Source organism: Lithobates pipiens, unplaced genomic scaffold (genome assembly GCF_037356315.1).
Source record: "Lithobates pipiens isolate NorthernLeopardFrog02 unplaced genomic scaffold, aLitPip1_a1.2 Scaffold_16, whole genome shotgun sequence".
Classification (NCBI taxonomy): domain Eukaryota; kingdom Metazoa; phylum Chordata; class Amphibia; order Anura; family Ranidae; genus Lithobates; species Lithobates pipiens.
The window spans coordinates 280,083,474-280,103,737 of NW_027507748.1; the positions used below are offsets into that span (position 1 = coordinate 280,083,474).

The 20,264-nt window shown below is 41.1% G+C and overlaps 1 protein-coding gene across 2 annotated transcripts in view; it reads right to left on the bottom strand.

Annotated features, from left to right (window-relative positions):
• The window catches only part of PARL (presenilin associated rhomboid like), a 71,612-nt gene that overhangs the window by 23,202 nt on the left and 28,146 nt on the right, over window positions 1-20,264 (bottom strand). The window contains exons 4-7 of one of the 2 annotated variants that reach the window (XM_077481501.1): window positions 16,929-17,069; window positions 15,297-15,345; window positions 14,787-14,882; window positions 4,137-4,286 (exon numbers count right to left, since the gene is read on the bottom strand). In XM_077481501.1, coding sequence (XP_077337627.1) covers window positions 4,137-4,286; window positions 14,787-14,882; window positions 15,297-15,345; window positions 16,929-17,069 — 436 coding nt within the window. The remainder of the gene's footprint in view (window positions 1-4,136; window positions 4,287-14,786; window positions 14,883-15,296; window positions 15,346-16,928; window positions 17,070-20,264) is intronic. The other variant, XM_077481502.1, reaches the window with a different exon arrangement.

Below are 20,264 nucleotides of genomic sequence, written 5' to 3' on the forward strand. Positions count from 1 at the left end.
TTTCACAGAAGCTCTCCATCCAATCTGACAGAGCATAAGCTATTTTGCAAAGAATGGGCAAAAACGTCACTCTAGATGTCTAGATGTGCAAAGCTGGTAGAGACCCCCTCCCCCACCCCCAAAAAAAAAAATAAAAAAAAAAAAACACACACACACACACACACACACACACAACAAGACTTGCAGCTGTAATTGCAGCGAAAGGTGGTTCTACAAAGTATTGATATGCCACACGTATTTGTAAAAAAAATAAAAATAATTTTGAAAAACATTTATCATTTTTCTTCTACTTGGCAATTATGTGCCACTTTGTGTTGGTCAATCACATAAAATACACTTACATTTCTGTTTGTAACATGACAAAATTTCAAGGGGTATGAATACTTTTTCAAGGCACTGAAACACACACCTTTTTAGTGCAGTTCCCCTTTACCCAATTATTAATTCCACCTAGTAAGAATATAAAAAGGATTTCTAGAAGACTATTATTATATATTCAGTCTTAACACAAACTATTTGCAGCAGCTACTGACTACTCCCTGTTATTTGTAGTTTAGTCACGCGATTGACTTATTTGCGGCATTTGGAGATAGCAACTCAATGACCAGCCTCAGTAGTTCATAATACTATCTAATGCAGCGGTTAATGAGCACATGGTACATTAGTGCTTTCCTCAAAAACCACTGCAATCATTTACAGCAACAATTTAAAATAGATACAAATTTCCAGTAAAAAGAAGTGTGCTTTGTGGCTGTTACAAAGTTGTCAGATTTGGCGCTTTGACTAGGACGCTGTCACGTTGCTAGTTAAAGTGTTTCTTACCCACCAAAAAAATAGAATTTTTGTACTCACCGTAAAATCCTTTCACTGACTGGCACAGCTCCTTTATTCTTGACCATTGGGTTGTTACGCCCCCTTCAGGAGAGGACTAGGCAGAACATGTTAACATGTACAAAAAAACAGAACTTTCTAGTTCCCCCAAGGGGCGGTCCCCCTTCAGTAACAACCCTCCAGCCTGCTTCCTGCAGCCTCAGTACGTCAACAAGCAGTATAACGTAAAACAATAGGAGGGGAGGGTGCTGTGTCAGTCAGTGAACTACAGAGAAAAGGATTTTACGGTGAGTACAAAAATCCTATTTTCTCTTACGTTCACTGACACAGCTCCTTTATTCTTGACCATTGGGACGTCCCCAAGCAGTATCATAACGAGGGGTGGGAAACAGCATAAAAGAACTTCACCCACAAACAGAAATGCTCCCTAACAAGGGAGTCGCCACCTTATCTGACCGAATCAGAACTTGTGGTAACAATGCAACAGTGCTTTATACTCAAAAGTAACTGTATTTTCTTTAAAACAGAAATAGCAGTGCAGAATTACAACATTACATGGCCGCCCGCAAACTTGCGACCAAGCAGGCATCAGACGAGGCGCTTATATCCACTCTGTAGAATTTGGTAAAAGTGTAAACGGACGACTAAATCGCCGCCTTACACACCAGAGCGACTGACAATCGATGTCGGAAGCCCGAGAGGCCCCTTTGTCCTGGTGGAATGGGCCATGGTAGGAAAGGGTGGCACCTGCCCCTTCAAGGTGTAGGTCTGTACCACATCTGTCTAACCCATCCGGAAATGGGGACCGACTAGACCTCCATACCTCTTTTTCGGGCAAGCTACCAAAACGAACAGAGATCTAACTCCCGAAGGGGAGCCGTAGCAGACAAATATATCCTTAAAGCCCTGATCACGTGCAGAGAATAAAGGGCCACCTCTTAGGATGTGTCGGTTTAGGACACCGAGATGGTAATATAATATCATCACTGATGTGGAACGCTGAAACCACCTTCGGCAGAAAGGAAGGTTGCGAACACAACACCACCTTATCCTTATGGTTAACCATATAGGGTGACCTGCAAGACAAGGCCGCCAGTCCCAAAACCCTCCTGGCCAATGTAAGGCCACTAGAAAGACCCCTTTTCTGAGAAAGAGTCAACAAGGGAATTCCTCTGATATTCTTCAAACGGCGGTTTCTGAAGCGCCGATAACACCAGGTTTGGATCCCACGGGGTAACGGTGGACACACCAGAGAAACTACAAGTCGGACCCCCTGAACAACAGTACTCACTCTGATGCCTGAAGCATATGGGTATGTGCAGGTACGCATCCTGGGTGAGTGAACCGATTCCACACTGAGCCTCTGTACAAAGCAATTGAGACTTTTAGGTCCAAGATTGGACGTACCCTTTCCTTCTTCGGGGACTACAAACAGATTGGAGTAGAACCCCTGGAACCTTTCCAACACCGGAACAGAAACTATCACTCTGAGCTTTAAGCAGGTCCCATACTGCCCCCATGTGAGCCGGGATGCTGGAAGGAAACATCTTTATGTTAGCCAAGAGAGGAACTCTATCTTGTAGCCAAGGAAATCAGTCTGGGTAGACTACAAGGATTAGATTATTCAGCCTGTCACCCAGCCGGCTGTTGATAGCAGATCACAGGATCTTTAATCTTGCGCAAAAAGCAAACTTCTGCAGAAAAAATCCACAAACCGATGGGCCCGCAGGGTTCCTAGGTCCTTTCTCCTTCACTAGGCAGAAAAAAAACTGAGGCTGCAGGAAGCAGGCTGGAGGGTTGTTACTGAAGGGATCGGCCCTTGGGCAGAACTAGAAAATTCTAGTCCTTTCCTGAAGGTGGCGTAACAACCCAATGGTCATGAATAAAGGAACTGTGTCAGTCAGTGAATGTAAGAGAAATAAATAATTAATGCTGTTCCTTGAAAGCATGTTATACTGTACAGCACAGTGCTTGTGCTGTGTAATTTGCCCCCCCTGTAACACCTGAAATACCTGGTTTCTCCTGCCTGGTATTTCCCTCTCTCTGCCTCTTACATGCCTCCGTCATCCGCAGCTCTGTCCTCCTCCTGTCTGTGCTCTCTCCCCCCTCCCCTCCCTGCCTGTTTTCTCATGACAGTGCCCACCCCCTTCCCTCCTGCAAGAACATTTACGGTGTCATATATGTTTGCTAATGCCATGTGCCCCAGTCTCTGTGTTTCATTTTTTTTTTTTTTTCAGTTCCGGCTATACCCGATTTCACAGAGTCGCTCGCGTGACCGGCTGCTTCTCTCTTCTCTCCCCGACTAACGTCGGGCAGGGAATCTCGGTCCCTCCCGTGCTGTCAGATCAAGAGGGGAGAGGTGGCCAGTCACGTGAGTGCCGCTCTGAAATTGGGTATATATTATATGATGCTGTGGTAAAGTACGCGTTACCGTAATGCCATAGGGTAAATGGGCCCGCATAGTTCCAGTCAGGCACATGAATATTTACCAGTTGACAGGATGCCTGCCTACAAATAAAGATGCTCCTGGTGGTATTTATGTGCTCTTTCTAAACGATTATTGGTGCATTCATGAATGTGTTTTCATTAAGAATCAGTTTTCCAGCATGAAGGAATTAAAAGCATTTGTTCAGTCAGCTTTTCAAATCCGAGCCAAAACAGGCTTCTTCAAACAAAAACTTGTCAAGACTTAAGAAGACCTTCCCCAACATATCCGGTTGCCTTTTTCGATAGGTACCTCCTTTCACTTTTTCAGTTGCCTAGATGAGAAGTACATCAGCTTGCACCCCACCCCTACAGCATTTAGAATTTTGAGGACCACAAAAAACTTTTACCATTTCAGTTAGAGCTGCACGATCATTAAGAATCGTTATCACAATTTTTTCTCTGTTGTGATCTTGACAAAGTATTTCCCGATTCTTTCTATGCAGAGAATGTAGAGAAAAAAAAAAAAAAACACATGGCCCATCCGCCAAGAATCACAGCATTCTTTAGCAGTGGAACTTAAGCATAAACATTGTAACAATTCAAAGGAATACACTTTGGTGTGTAAATGAGGGAAGTTTAGCCACTTAAACACTAAACCTTTTTCTGACATTAGTTGGTTTCAAGTTAAAATATTTTTTTTGTAAAATGTGAAAGATTTTACGCCAAGAGAATCGTGATCTTTTTATTCTAAGAAAAAAAATCATGAGATCAAGAGCCGAGATTGGCCAGAATTGCGCAGCTCCAATTTCAGTTCACATTAACAAACCGCACACACACACACACATGCACGTTGAAGGGACACACACATGGACTCTTACCTGCTGACACATAGACAGCCAAAAATTGTTCTTGACCCAGAATGGAGACAATACTGGAGGAAAATGTCCACAGGACATACATATTTGCAGCCAAATGGAAAAATGAGAAGTGGCTAAATGTTGATAAAGTCATTGGCAAGCACATGGACTCTGTAGAAAATAGACTGAAATCAACAACATGGACAGCACAAACAGTTCAATATAGAAATCAAACCTCTAAAAAGGCAAAGAAAAAACAAAAAAAACAAAACAAAAAGGAAGAGCTCAACTGCAGGAACAGGGCAATAAAAAGGTATAGTATCTGTCATGGGACATGGACAAGACACTTTTTGGCTAGAAGAAAAATCTGGAGGCTATGATTTATTCCTAATGTGTTACCAAGTAACGACCAACAAGACAGCCTAACTTTTGCTGCATGTTTTTTTCTACCGGTTATTCTACAGTTAATTATTTAAATAAATATGGTGAAAATGTCTGTTTCTATGGGGTGTTCTTCCTTTTAAACAACTGTATATTTCAATCCTAAAACTTCTGGGAATACAAAACTGCCATTACAAAATGATTTTATTTATTCTTTCGTGAATACAAAATGGCACAATCTTGCAGGCAAGACAGCCCTTCACTAGGTATTTTTATACACCAAATTACTCATTACCCCCAATTTTCCCCTTCCTACACTCACAAAAAGGATTGAGCCCTTCCTGAAAGTTCCAGAAGAGAACAAATTTATCATAGGTTCAGCAATGAGTGGTCAAACTCAGAAAGCTAGTGTTCCATCCCAGGGAGTTCAAACGCATTCAAATTTATGCATCGAATCATTTAGGATAATAGCCATTTTTTTTAATTCAGTGGAAAAAAAAAAATAGGTAATCTTTTGTTTCGCCTGCACAATCCTGGTGGTGGAGGACCTGTTCGGCTCTCATGAAAGGAAAGGTTACAAGGCAAAATTGTGAATTTATACAGTGTGGGTTTCAGGATAAGACCTCCTGTTTTTTTTTGGGGGGGGGCGGAGGGTTGTGGCTGTGCCCAAGTGGTATACATTGGTCCAATATTTCCTGATTTTGGGGTATTCCCACTATATCTGAAAGATTGTCTGGGGTTTGACATGGGCTGAAAGCAGTAGGATCAAACTTTGCCAACCAAACTGGGACCATATACCAGCGCATAATATAAATATGGATTCTACTGGTAAAGCGTTGATATAAAAATGAGCTGTAGTCTACTAGACTGTCTCCAGTCTTCCTGCTCCAACAGTTTCCAAGGTCAGTTTTACTATTAACACCCAACATATGGGAGGGGATAATGGGCCTTTCCGTCTAGTAGCAAATGATAGATGGTGGAGATGATGCTTCTGGAAAAAGGAGTCTTCAACATGGACAGGGTTTGCAGAAAAGGAGATATTAACAGAAACAACATTTTTGAATTGTAGGTATCCCCCAACACTGGGGCATCATTGCAGCCTTACAGGGAAGAGAAGCTAATGCCGTGTACACATGATCAAATTGTCCGACGTACTTAGTCCAGCAAACAATCCGGCGGATAGTCCAGTGGACTTTCTAACGAACGGACTTGGCCACACAGAAAGTCCGGCATTTGCTAGCGCGATGACGTACAGCACGTACGACGGGCCTAGAAAAAGGAAGTTCAATAGCCAGTAGCCAATAGTTTCCTTTTCGTACTTGCTTCTGCGCATGCGTCATTCTTAGTCCGCCTAGGACTAGCATACTGATGACGAACGTATTGTCCGCTGAAACCCAAGTCCGGCGGACTGCAAAAATACTTTCTAAGTCCGCCGGACTTTACGCTGAGAAAGTCAGCTGAAGCCCACACACGTTCGAATTGTCCGGTGAAATGCGTTTCGGCGGACTAAGTACGCCAGGCAATTTGATCGTGTGTACGCGGCATTAGGGCTCCTTCAAGTGTCACTAGATTGTAGATATTTTTAAAAGACCCCTTGACACTCAGCAGTAGAAAGACACATCTGTAAAGCCCAGGGGAAACATGGGACTGCAAAACAGGGTGGCAATAAGGTGTGGGGGACATCAGCTTACCCAAATATTTCATGTTACCCCACACTTGTAAAAAATGGCATATTACAGGATTGGCAAAGTTATCAGTCTCAAAGTCTTCTAAAGGGACCAGAGGGGAAAGCTGGTTGCAGTATGGTAAGCCAAAAGTGGTGCAATCTGTGCAGCTGTGTAACAGTTCATGTGAAGTCAAGAGGCTACCACAGCATCTAGACGAAAACTGGGTTATATGTGTTTTGGTGTTAGGAAATGTCATATTTTTCCACAATTCGGTAAGTAGGTAGAGTTGTTGTAGGAGAGCAAGGTAGTTGGCTGATGTATGATATATGGACAGGTGATGTAAAACCCCAGATAGATATACAGTGCCTTGAAAAAGTATATATACACTCCTTGAACTTTTCCACATTTTGTCATGTTACAACCATAAACGTAAATGTATTTTATTGTGATTTTATGTGATAGACCAACACAAAGTGGCACATAATTGTGAAGTAGAAGAGAAAAGATAAATGGTTTTCCAAAAAAAAAAAAAAGGATAATATCTGAAAAGCGTGGCATGCATTTGTATTCAGACCCAGAGTCAATACTGTATTACAGCGGCAAGTCTTTTTGGGAATGTCTCTACCAAATTTACACATCTAGAGAGTAACATTTTTGCCCATTCTAATAGCTCAAGCTCTGTCAGATTGGATGGAGAGCATCTGTGAACAGCAATTTTTAAGTCTTGCCACAGATTCTCAATTGGATTTAGGTATGTACTTTGACTGGGCCATTCTAAACACATGAATATGCTTTTGAGCTAAACCATACCATTTGTAGCTCTGGTTGCATGTTTAGGGTCATTGTCCAGCTGGAAGGTGAACCTCAGCCCCAATCTCAAGTCTTTTGCAGACTAACAGTTTTTTTTTTTTTTAGTTTTTTTTAAGATTGCCCTGTATTTGGCTCCAGTCATCTTCCCATCAACTCTGACCCTTCACTGTACCTGCTGAAGAAAAGCATCCCCGCGACATGATGCTGCCGTCGCCATGTTTCATGGTGGGCATGGTGTGTTCAGGGTGATGTGCAGTGTTAGTTTTTTGCCACTCATAGCGTTTTGCTTTTGGGCTAAAAAGTTTAATTTTGGTCTTGTATGACCAAAGTCCCTTCTTCCACATGTTTACTGTGTCGTCGCCCCCCCCCCCCCCCCCATGGCTTCTCTCAAATTGCAAATGGGACCTCTTTTGGCTTTATTTGAATAATGGATTTCTTCTTGCCACTCTTCCATAAAGGCCAGATTTGTGGAGTGCATGACTAATTGTTGTCCTGTGGACAGATTCTCCCACCTGAGCTGTGCAGCTCCTCCAGAGTTACCTTGGCCTCTCGGCTGCTTCTCTGATTAATGCTCTTCTTGCTCTGACTGTCAAATTTAGGTGATCAGCCATGTCTTGGAAAGAGTATGGCACAACTGCTAACCTACCATTTTCAGATGATGGATCTAACAGTGCTCAGTGAGATGTTCAAAGCTTGGAATATTTTTTGTATACCTAACCTCGATTTAAAATTCGCCACAACTTTATCCCTGACATGTCTGGTGTGTTCCTTGGCCTTCATGATGTGGATTGTTCACTAAGGTTCTCCAACAAACCTCTGAGGCCTTCACTGAACAGCTATATTGATACTGAGATTAAATTACACACACGTGGACTCCATTTACTAATTAGGTGACTGAAAGCAACTGGTTCAACTAGATTTTAGTTATGGGTATCAGGGTAAAAAGGGGGCTGAATAGAAATGTACACCACACTTTTCACATTATTTATATGAAAAAAAATAAAATAAAATAAAAAAATACATTTATTATTTTCCTTCCACTTCATAATGTGCCACTTTTTGTTGGTCGATCACATAAAATCCCTAAAAATACATTTACGTTTATGGTTGCAACAGGACAAAATGTTGAAAATTTCAAGGGGTATGAATACTTTTTCAAGGCACTGTAGTATATTGGTGGGTTCTCAATGGGAGAGGCAGGAGGCCTGCTGTTGGGAAAGGACCTTATGGGATAAGAGATATGTCCAAAGTGTGGCATTCCAAGTTGATACACTGCAGGATACGGATGTTCTCCTAAGGGCTCATTCAGACAGCAGATTATGCAGAGCTGCTGGCATGTGTGTACGTGCATCCACCTGGGAGCTGCATGCAATCACATGTCAAAATGTGGCGTGTGCATGAATCCCAATGCAGAGCCGATGTATGGATGGATCCATGCAGCCGTTCCTGCCCGCATCAGTATTTGACATGCAATTGTGTCACTGTGCCAGTGCATCCACTTCTATAGGCTGCCTCCACGCAGCTCTGAGATGGAGAAAAGTTGGCACTTGCACCAGCCTCAGAGTCGATCCACCAAACTGATAAACACCTAAAAGTAATCAGAACTTTAAGAAAAATAATTGAAAATAAATGACTGTAATAAGTCCATAATGTAGCACCTTGAAGGCAGCCCAGTGAAGATGAGAAGCAACTCTTGGGAAGGCTGAGGGAAAAAGCACAGAGGCGCCACTCTAAGTGCATTATAGCAATGAGTTTTTAATGAACAAATTGATATATATATACATACATACATATATACATATACACACACACACACACACACACCGTATTAGGGGGGGGGGGAGTGTGTTATACGCCAATAAATACGGTGCAATAATAATATAAATATATATATATATATATATATATATATATATATATATATATATATATATATATATATATATATATATATATATACACACACACACTCACAAGAGTAGAATTAAAATAGGCATGTCAAGCGTGGGTGAGCAGAACGTCCGGGAGGGAGTCCATCCGTGGCTGTAAGCTGGTGAAGCGGAGCGGGATGCACCAGTGTTTACTGACGTTTCCTGGACCTCGAGCACACAGGAAGCCTGGGGATTACGACACTTCCAGTTAGACTGTGGACCAATTGGCCTATTGGTCCACCGTCTAACTGGAAGTGTCGTCAACCCCTGGCTTCCTGTGTGCTCGAGGTCCAGGAAACGTCGGTAACCACAGGTGTAACCCGCTCCGCTTCACCAGCTTACAGCCACGGATGGACTCCCTCCCGGACGTTCTGCTCACCCACGCTTGACATGCCTATTTTAATTCTACTTTTGTGAGTGTGAGATATATACATTATATATGCACAATTTGTTAATTAAAAACGCATTGCTATACTGCACTTATAGTGGCGTCTCTGTGCTTTTTCCCCTCAGCTCTGAGGTGGATGCACATGCATTTGCCAGCTGCTCTGCACAGAGGACGGCACTAATCTGCTGTTTGAATAAGATAACATTTTGCTCATCTTTAATTGAAGTTTCCCATTATGTGCATCAGAAAGGTAGGCCCCCCGTTATGGCTCCTTTATTGTTCGTGTATTGTTTATTACAAAAAAAGATGTAAATAGGTTTTAAATTGAGTGTAATAACCATAGCTTAGGTCTGTAACCAAGTCAAGCCAAAATGCAGTGTAAACAGTGGACTGCCTTGTCCAGTGCCTTTGCCAATACTGAAAGAGGGAGAGCAAAAGCCAAAATATTGAAAACACACCCTGGTACCATCATAAGGCACATATCCGCTTCCAAAAAGGAAGTACCTAACACCCAGCGCATTTTAGGGGGAATGTGAGGTAGGGTTCATAAGAGTCAATGGTCTTTTTTAAGTCTAGGGCTAGTAGAAAAACCAAGCATTTTGTAATTTTAGAAAGGATGATTAAGTTGGAAGATGCAGTGTACATTTTTTTTCTTAGGACAGGTTTCAGGTACAATGCTAGAATCTTAGCCAGTATCTTGGCATCTACAGTGGATATAAAAAGTCTACACACCCATGTTAAAATGGCAGGTTTCCAATATTTAAAAAAATACGACAAATCACTTCAGAACTTTTTCCACCTTTAATGTGACCTATAAAATGTACAACTCAATTGGGGGAAAAAAAACAAAAAAAAACAAATTCTTTAGACCCCTTTCACACGGTGCCTGAAAAATGCCTCCCCTGCCACCCCAATGTGAAAGTGCTTTCACATTGGCAGGACGTTTATATATAAAAAAAAAAAAAAAAGTCCTGCAAGCAGCATCTTTGGAGCGGTGTATACACTGCTCCTTCACCGCCCCTGCCCCTAAAAATGAATGGGGCACCGCTGTTGAAGTACCTGCAAAGCGATTCGGCAGCGGCACATTTAACCCTTTCTTCGGCCGCTAGTGGGGCACTTTTAACCCCAGCACTGCTAGGATGACGGTAATGTGCCACAAAAACTAGCGGCTAGCGCTAACGATGTCCAGCATGAAAAGGGGTCTTAGGGGGAGGGGGGCAAAAATAATAAACTAAAAGTGGCTGCACAAGTGTGCACACCCTCTTATAACTGGGGATGTAGCGGTGTTCAGAATTAAGCAATCACATTCAAACTCCTTAAATAGGAGTCAGTACACACCTACCATCATTGAAAGTGCCTCTGATTAACCCCAAATAAAGTTCAGCTGTTCTAGTAGGTCTTTCCTGATATTTTCTTAGTCGTATCCTACAGCAAAAGTCATGGTCCGCAGCGAGTCCAAAGGATCAGAGGGATCTCATTGTTAAAGCCGTGTTCTGGCCTCCCCCTCCAAAAATGAAAAGTCAGCAGCTACACATACTGAAGCTGCTGATTTTTTTTTATATATTAGGACACTTACCTGTCCTGGAATCCAGCGATGTTGGAAGGGGGGGGCGTACTTCTGAATACCTCGCCGTGGTCCGACGGAAGTGGGGACAGGGTATCTGTCAAAAACAGGTACCTCCCCCCTTAAAAAAAAGGGGGGGGGGGGAGAATGAAGGAATCAGGCAGGCATTACCAAGAACTGGACACCCCTCCAAAATGGATATGACGAAAACTATTAAAGGAGCTGCAGGAATATCTGGCAAGTACTGGCTGTGTGGTACATGCGACAATCTCCCATATTTCTCATATGTCTCGGCTATGGGGTAGAGTGGCAAAACCCTGATGGACGGAACCCTTTTCTTATGAAGAAAAAACCATCTTAGCCCAGCTAAATTTTGCAAAAACACATCTGAAGTCTCCCAAAATATGTGGGAAAATGTGTTACGCTCTGATGAAACCAAAGTTGAACTTTTTGGCCATAATTTCAAAAGATATGTTTGGCGCAAAAACACTGCACATCACCAGAACGCCATCCCCTCAGTGAAGCATGGTGGTGGCAGCATCATGCATTGGAGATGTATTTCTTCAGCTGGCACAGGGGCTTTAGTTAAGTAGAAAAAAATTATGAACAGTTCCAAATACCAGTCAATATTGGCACAAAACCTTCAGGATTCTACTAGAAAGCTGAACATGAAGAGGAACTTCATCTTTCAGCATGACAACGACCCAAAACATACATCCAAACCAACAAAAGGAATGGCTTCACCAGAAGAATATTCAAGTTTTGTAATGGCCCAGCCAGAGCCCAGACCTGAATCCGAATGAAAATCTGTGGGGTGATCTGAAGAGGGCTGTTCACAAGAGATGCCCTCGCAATCTGACAGATTTGTAGTGTTTTGGCAAAGAGAGTGGGCAAATATTGCCAAGTCTAGATGTGCCATGCTGATAGACTCATATCCAAAAAGACTGAGTGCTGTAATTAGGGCTGCAACTATCGATTATTTTCATAATCGATTAGTTGGCCGATTATTGTTTCGATTAATTGGTTAATAACCGTAAAAAAAAAAAAAGGAAAAAAGTGGGCCAAATTGACGGTCATTTTCAAACACAATGACGGGAAAATTTGGAAATAGAATTCTTTCCTTCAGCGAATGTACGAAGATATTTCATCTGAATATTCTCATCTGAAAATTGATCCGTGAGGCCAGCATAAGGCTCGGTACACACGCCTATGCCGTTTTTGCTTTTGATCTGTTTCTGCAGTGCTTTTTGAACATGTGATTTTACTGCAATTTGCGTTCTTTGCATTTTTTTTGTGCAGATTAAAAAACACAAATTGCTGCAAAAACGCATTACAATTCTGCAGCTTCTACATTGAAGTATATTGAACCAAAAAAGCATAGTTTTGCGTTAAAAGTCCCTGACCCTTTCCAAATATGCAGCAGCTGAAAAAAGCACATATATGAACGTGTCTCATAGGAAACCATGTAAATGAACTGTAGTGCATTTCTACAAAAAGCACCAACAAACATAGACGTGAACCAGGCCTAAGATGTTTAGTAACATAAATGGGTTAAAAAGAGTAAAATTAGCCCTTTATAGTCAAAAAAGCAGATAATCACTACTGGAAGGGGTTCATTTTTTTACTGTCGAACAGTGAAAGTAATATTTACAGTAGTGATTATATTTTTGTACTATAAAGGGCTCATTTTAGTTATTTTAAACCCCATTATGTTACTGGCCGATTAATCAATTATGAAAATAGTAATCGATTAATTCTATAATCGATTAGTTGTTTCAGCCCTAGCTGTAATAAAATCAAAATGTGCTTCAACAGAGTTTTAGTTTAGGGTGTGCACACTTATGCAACCGTAGTTTATTTTTACTTCCCTCCACCTAAAAGAATTCAGTTTGTTGTTCAACTGAGTTGTACAGTTTATAGGTCACATGAAAAGGAAGGGGAGAGGAAGAAGAAGGAAGAAGGAAGAAGGAAGAAAGAAGGAGAAAGAAGAAAGAAGAAGTTCTGAAAGGACTTAAACTTTTATATCCACTGTACTTTAACCACTTCACGCCAGAAGGATTTAACCCCTTAACGAACAGGCCATTTTTTGCGATATAGCACTTTGTCACTTTAACTGACAATTGCGTGGCCATGCGACATTGTACCCAAACAAAATGAATGTACTCCCCCCCCCCCCCCCCCACATACACACAAATAGCGCTTTTTTTGGTGCTATTTGAATGTGGTTTGTATTTTTTGCGCTATTAACAAAAAAAAAAAAAAAAAAAAAGCGTCAATTTTGAAAAAAATAAAATCTTTACTTTCTGCTAGAATACACATACATAATTTCACAAAAGTGAGGACACCCCTCACATTTTTGGAGATATTTTATATATTTTCATGTGACAACACTGAAGAAATTATACTTTGCTGCAATATAAAGTAGTGAGTGTACAGCTTGTGTAACAGCGTAAATTTGCTGTCCCTTCAAAATAACTCAACACACAGCCATTAATGTCTAAACCGGTGGCAACAAAAGTGAGTACACCCCTAAGTGAGAATGTCCAAATTGGGCCCAATTCGCCATTTTTCCTACCCAGTGTCATACTGACTCGTTAGTGTTACAAGGTCTCTGGTGTGAATAGGGAGCAGGTCTGTTAAATTTGATGTTATTGCTCTCACTCTCTCATAATGGTCACTGAAAGTTCAACATGGCATCTCACGGTATATAACTGAGGATTTAAAAAAAAAAAAATGAATTGTCCCGTAAACAATTTGCTGAAGACAAACATACTAAGGACTTGGATTATTGGAACCATGTCCTGTGGTCTGATGAGACCAAGATAAACTTATTTGGTTCAGATGGAGTCAAGCGTGTGTGGTGGCAAGCAGATAAGGAGTTCCAAGACAAGTGTGTCTTGCCTACAGTCAAGCATGGTGGTGGGAGTGTCATGGTCTGGGGCTGCATAAGTGCTGCCGGCATTGGGGAGCTACAGTTCATTGAGGGAACTATGAATGCCAATATGTACTGTGACATACTGAAGCAAAGCATGATCCCCTCCCTTCGGAGACTGGGCCGCAGGGCAGTATTCCAACATAACAACCCCAAGCACACCTCCAAGATGACCACTGCCTTGCTAAAGAAGCTGAGGGTAAAGGTGATGGACTGGCCAGGCACTTCTCCAGACCTAAACCCTATTGAGCATTTGTGGGGCATCCAAAGGTGGAGGATCACAAGGTCTCCAACATCCACCAGCTCTGATGTCATCATGGAGGAGTGGAAGAGGACTCCAGTGGCAACATGTGAAGCTCTGGTGAACTCCATGCCCAAGAGGGTTAAGGCAGCACTGGAAAATAATGGTGGCCACACAAAATATTGACACTTTGGGCCCAATTTGGGCATTTTCACTTAGGGGTGTACTCACTTTTGTTGCCAGTGGTTTCGACATTAATGGCTGTGTGTTGAGTTATTTTGAGGGGACAGCAAATTTACACTGTTATACAAGCTGTACACTCACTACTTTACATTATAGCAAAGTGTAATTTCTTCAGTGTTGTCACATGAAAAGATATAATAAAAATATTTTCAAAAATGTGAGGGGTGTATATGTGTGTGTATATATATATATATATATATATATATATATATATATATATATATATATATATACACACACACACACACACACACACACACACATTGGGTTTAGTGATTCATATATAGTTGTATGAGCATGGTTTTCAAATTTGGGAGGCAAGTTGGATAAAATCGACCTGGAAATTGCTGACTTTTTCAACAAATTTAACAGTACATACCTTTATTTGTAGGCACTGTTTGAATGAATCTTTATTGTTTGCCTGTCCAAAGGTGAAAAATTCACTAATTTCTATGTGTGAAGATACTTGTTAATGACTGTATACATTTTCTACTAAACAAGAAAAAACACTTACTAGATGCAGGGTTGGATGTGAAGTATCGGATCATTGTTCGCTGCATGGAAGGAACTCTCCAAAGGCAAAATACCAATACATTAGCAGCAATAATACCTAAAGAGAGTTGCAAAGAAAATGAAAGGCCTGCCAGTGGAAAAAAGTTTGAAAGTTATGATTTTTAAATTTACACACTACTTTGTTTTGGCAGAGCTGGGTATTAACCACTTGACCTCTGGAAGATGGAGGTCCATGTCCCCCTTCGTGACCAGGCCATTTTTTGTGATACAGTATTGCGTTACTTTAACTGACAATTGCATGGTCATGCAACATTGTGCATAAATGAAATTTATGTCTCCCCACAAATAAAGCTTTCTTATTGTGGTATTAGATCCCCACTGTGTTTATTTTTTGCGCTATAAACAAAAAAAAAAGAAAAAAAAAACTACCACTTAAAAGATCAGTATAGGGACTGAGGTACAGTCTGCTAATCATTCACAACCTACTTGTTCCACAAAGGTTGGTGCTTACCTGATACAGTCCTCTGTCCCTCGCTAAGACTGTTCCACCATTCATTCACCTAAGGAAACATGTGCACAATCCACTGAAGCACCATTTATCAAACAATGATATATAAACAATGCAAAACAATTAAAGTATATAAATGTATATCTATAAAATTCAATGTATAGTAGGTAATATAAGGTTGGCTTACATATAAAAGTCAGTTTAATTACAGTTCCAGCTTATTTATGAAAGCACATTAAACAAAACATCTGAAATACTAGGTCTTTTGCAAGCTCTTTTGATTTATTCACTGAAATTTAAACATCGCACAAGTAAACAAGCATTTTATTTTACACCAATACATATACTGTAATTTGAATTACAGTGTAACAATGGGTAAATTAGAAAAAAGCATATATGACAGCATTACCAGCAGTTTTTTTTTTCTGAGACCACCTGTAACAGTTTTCCTACCGTTTGACCCTGTCATTAGACATTATTTTTCTCACCTCCTGTAACAGATAAAGCTGTCCAACAAAATTGGCAGCTGCAGAGTTGGGACAAATCATTTTACAACAACGTGAGCATTTACAACAGGCATCAGCAGCCACCTATCCTTCCATAAAAATTAGACTTGGCAGGGATGCACCCCACCCCATACACATTTTAACAATGGTGCATCTGGCCATTGCTTTCTAAAATAACCTCTTAATCTAGAAACTCTATTAGTAAGTCTCTCTACACCAATAACCCGCCTGCTACAAATAGAATCTAAATGACCCAAATGTCTTACTGCTCGCCCCCCCACTCAGGTTAAAAGATCCTCATTTTTAAATGGAAGTCCAGGGCAGAAATCTTACCTAGGAACCTAAATCCAAGAATACTTGTGGAAGCTACTTGCACTAAAAAGTTTAGAGATTCAACTCAATGCATCTTTGCAAACCTATTTCAACTAGCATAGACTTCCACTCTAGTTCCGAAAGATTATGCTGAAAATGGATACACTCCCACCATTTCTCAACAAGTCTCAAAACAATCCTTATCACTAGCAACTAGCTACTATTGCAAATTCCTATGCTCAGAAGCTATCAAAATCATATAAACCCTTAACCCACCCTTATGTGAGGGTCAAACCTTTATTTAACCAGACTTAATTTGGCAGGGTCATTTATTATACTCCGTTTACCCAACTATTAAATGCTTTAATAAAGCAATAGCAAAACATAAAATAGGGGTCCATCTAATGCAAGAACATATACAGCCTTGGTTTGAGCAGATCCATCGATTCTCACCCAACACCTAAATTTTACCGATATTCCTCCCCAATTCAACAGTTAGGATTCACACATGACCACCTTTAAACTCTTCACCAAAATTGGATTATTCAGCCTCATCTTAAAATAACCATAGATCTCCTGTCAAGTCAACCAATAAAATATGGCCTTCACTGTGGCCAACACATACAGTTCAAACAGCTCTGTCTCTAAACAGTAAAAAGGGGAATAAGCGCACACCGCCCAACAGTCGAAAGATATAAAACTAAACTTCTTGTCTTCACTTGATAGACTCATGGGGCAAAACACTAACCACAGAAATGCATAAAAGTATTATTTAAAGAGAAGGCCTAGTTGCTCTTTAGAGAGGGATCCACTTTACCTGTTTCCTAAAGTTCCCATGTTTTGGAGGCCTCATCTTTTCTAGCCAATCTGCTCGAATATCTTCAAAGTAATTGCTCATACGGCTTTTCAAGGATTCATACTGCCAAATGGCTGCAATTCCAAAAGAGCAACCTGAAAACTGATCAGTTGTATTCAGCATAATGTGTAAAATTATATACATAAATTACAACAGAAACTTAAATCAAACACCCAAACAATTGCAGTCCTCTCCTTATAATATTTTTTTTCAATTATTATTTATTTTTAAGAAATTTACATTTACTTTTACAGACATAAGCTATACTTCAGTCTTTGCTTGTACTTCTCTCACAGCACACTGTTTGTACAAGGTGCATTAAAAGGAGTTGTAAAGGCAGAAGGTTTATCTTAATGCATTCTATGTCCAAGATCCCCTCAGCCATCCAGGACACTCCTCCTGATTGGCTGAGACAGAGCAGTGGTGCCACTGTCTCCTACGACTGTCAAAGTCAGTCAGCCAATCAAGGGAGAGAGGGGGCGGGCCAGGTCGGGGCTCTGTGTCTGACTGGATACACTGAGCTCTGACACGGCTTGGGTGCCCCCTGTAATAAGCTGCTGCTTATTACAGGGGGCACAGAGGAGGCACGTATAAAAACCTTTTTTTTTTTTTTTTAAGAAAATAAACTAAAAAACAAACACTATTAAGGAAACTTTTTTTAAACCATGAAAGTGTTCTTATATTTGAAATGTATTTAAAACAACCAAACTCAAATCCAATTAAACAGTGTGGATCTATAACTGAATGGTGCACATGTATACAGAAGTAATGCAAGATTTTGGGGGAATCCTTCAAAAACAGCAAGATAAGCAGTGATCATTAGCAAAGGTCTATGCACAATTGTCAAACAAGATAGCTTTGTTGCTGCAGGAATTGTGTTATGTGACCTGTTCCTTCAGTGTGTCATTGGTACAGTGTAGTAATAGACGATTATAGCTAGTTGACTGGTTGTCTAGCTGTGTTGTGCTCAGCTGTCATGTTTGCATATAACTGTATTAGCTATCATTCTACCATTTGTCGAAAGAATAGAGAGGACTCACCCTGAAAAATCATATTTCTCCCAGTGCTGGGAGACAAAACACTTGCTTACTCTAATGCTTTCAGGATGAACTGATATATATATTTATATTTATATTGGGGGGATGTCTAGCTCAGTGGTAGATGCCTTTTCAGCGAGTTCCCAGCAAACAGGACCTTTAGTTTAAGGGCATGATAGCCCACTTTTATTAAAAGGAACAAAATAAAGGAAAGTTCATACATTATGCAATTGGATGCCCACACAGGGGTTCTTCTCCCAAAAACAATAACAAATTAAAAATGCCAATCCATCCGGCTCTTAAGGCTCACTCAGGCCTTCCACTTCAGGCTCTCATCTGTCTCCTTGGACGCACACAGCGTCTATCTAGAAAGCAGCACCTCACTGATCCTCAGACTTGGGTCTCTGGCTTCTACTAGTGCCCACCTGCACTCTCTGGACTCCTTGGGAGTGTGGAGCCCAAAACCCTAATCCTGACTCTGCTATGAGCCCAGGACCCACCTGCTCAACCAGCCGGACTCCTGGCTGTTCCCAAAACCCGGTCCCAGGATTGGAGATTCCGTCCCACCCATAACTCTATGGAATCTACAGACTCCAGGTCCCCAACGGGATTTTACAAACTTTTAAGGAAACGGATAAAACAAACAGATTCCTCCACCTTAAATACCCATGGAGCCCCTCAACCTGCCTATTTGAGAGCCATGGGCAACAATTAAAAGGACAGGGAACTGTACTGTCACAAAATATTATAAATATACACACACACACACACACACAGTATCTCACATGGTTTTGCCATGTTGAACTTCCAGTGAACAGTATGAGCGAGTGAGAGTAATAACACCAAATTTAACACACCTGAGACCTTGCAACACTAACGAGTCTCATGACACCGGGGAGGGAAAATGGCTAATTAGGCCCAATTTGGACATTTTCACTTGGGGGTATACTCACTTTTTTTGCCAGTGGTTTGGACATTAGTGGCTGTGTGTTGTTATTTTGAGGGGACAGCAAATTACACTGTTAGGCCTCATTCCCACGAGGCAGATCCAGCAGAGTCTGCCAGCTTAGCAGGAGATCTCTCCACTGATCTCCGCTGAGCCAGCGGATGACAGGTCTGTCTCTGCTCACTGAGCGGAGAGGGGCCTGTCAGAGCGCCACTGAATCCAATGAAGGGATCAGACGAAAACTGACAGAATGTCTGTTTTCATCAGATCTCATACGGTCCGATAGGACAGATGCGAACGTATCACCATACGTCTGATTTTATCCAATCAGATGTCAATGGACATGATAACCACCGACATCTCTTGCTCCATAGACCTGCATGGAGCATCAGTTTGTGTGAAAGGGGCCTTATCCAAGCTGTACACTCACTACTATACATTGTAGCAAAGGATGTTGCTGTGCTATGAAAAAAAAAAAAAATATTGGTTTAATGTTTGACATTTTAGAATGGGGTGGCTTGAGATTGTGCAGGATTTTAAAAGGTTGCCTTGACTAAAAAATAAAAAAAAGTTGAAAGACTGCTGCACATCAGTTCTGGATATATATACATACATACACACACACACACACTTTGGGAATTGGATTTTTTTTTGTCTCAACATTTTTGGAATTGGAGCTGCACTTTTTTTTATGAACATTCCTGATATTTTTCCCCATGATCCAGAACAGATTTGCAATATGTTCCCGGGTGCCACTGCCTTGATGCAACATGGCTTGAACATGCCGTAATTACCTTTGAATGGTCAGTGCCAGACATTGTTGTATGATTATTTCTAGAATTAGGGTTACTATTAGTCTTTGGAGCTGCCCTTTTTTTGGGAGTGGGATGAGCACAGATAGTTTACGATTCCATGGCCACGCGGTTTCCTGGATTTACTGATAAAAGGCTGTGAAGGTTTTGGGAGGGACAGGCCCCAGCAAATCCATAGGGGTGGCGTCCATCCCTGGGGCCATCTTTTTTTGCAGTTGGCTTTTTGCATGTGACTTTTCTAAGAATGGCCTATAGCGCTTCTGTTTATCATCACTATGTGTCCTTTATACATTTGATGGCTAGACAGTTCTTTCCATGGCTAGCGTTTGATGATGCAATGCCTTTGTTCTCCTTCAGCTCTCTGCATTTCTGGAGGCCGTAAACTTAATTGTCTCATTGCATCCTGCCTTTTTTGCTTGGCTATTCTGACATCATCATCCGACAGCCACTTGCATCTTTTCTTTGAATTTCGTATAGTATGTGCTCGAGTGCTATTTGAATG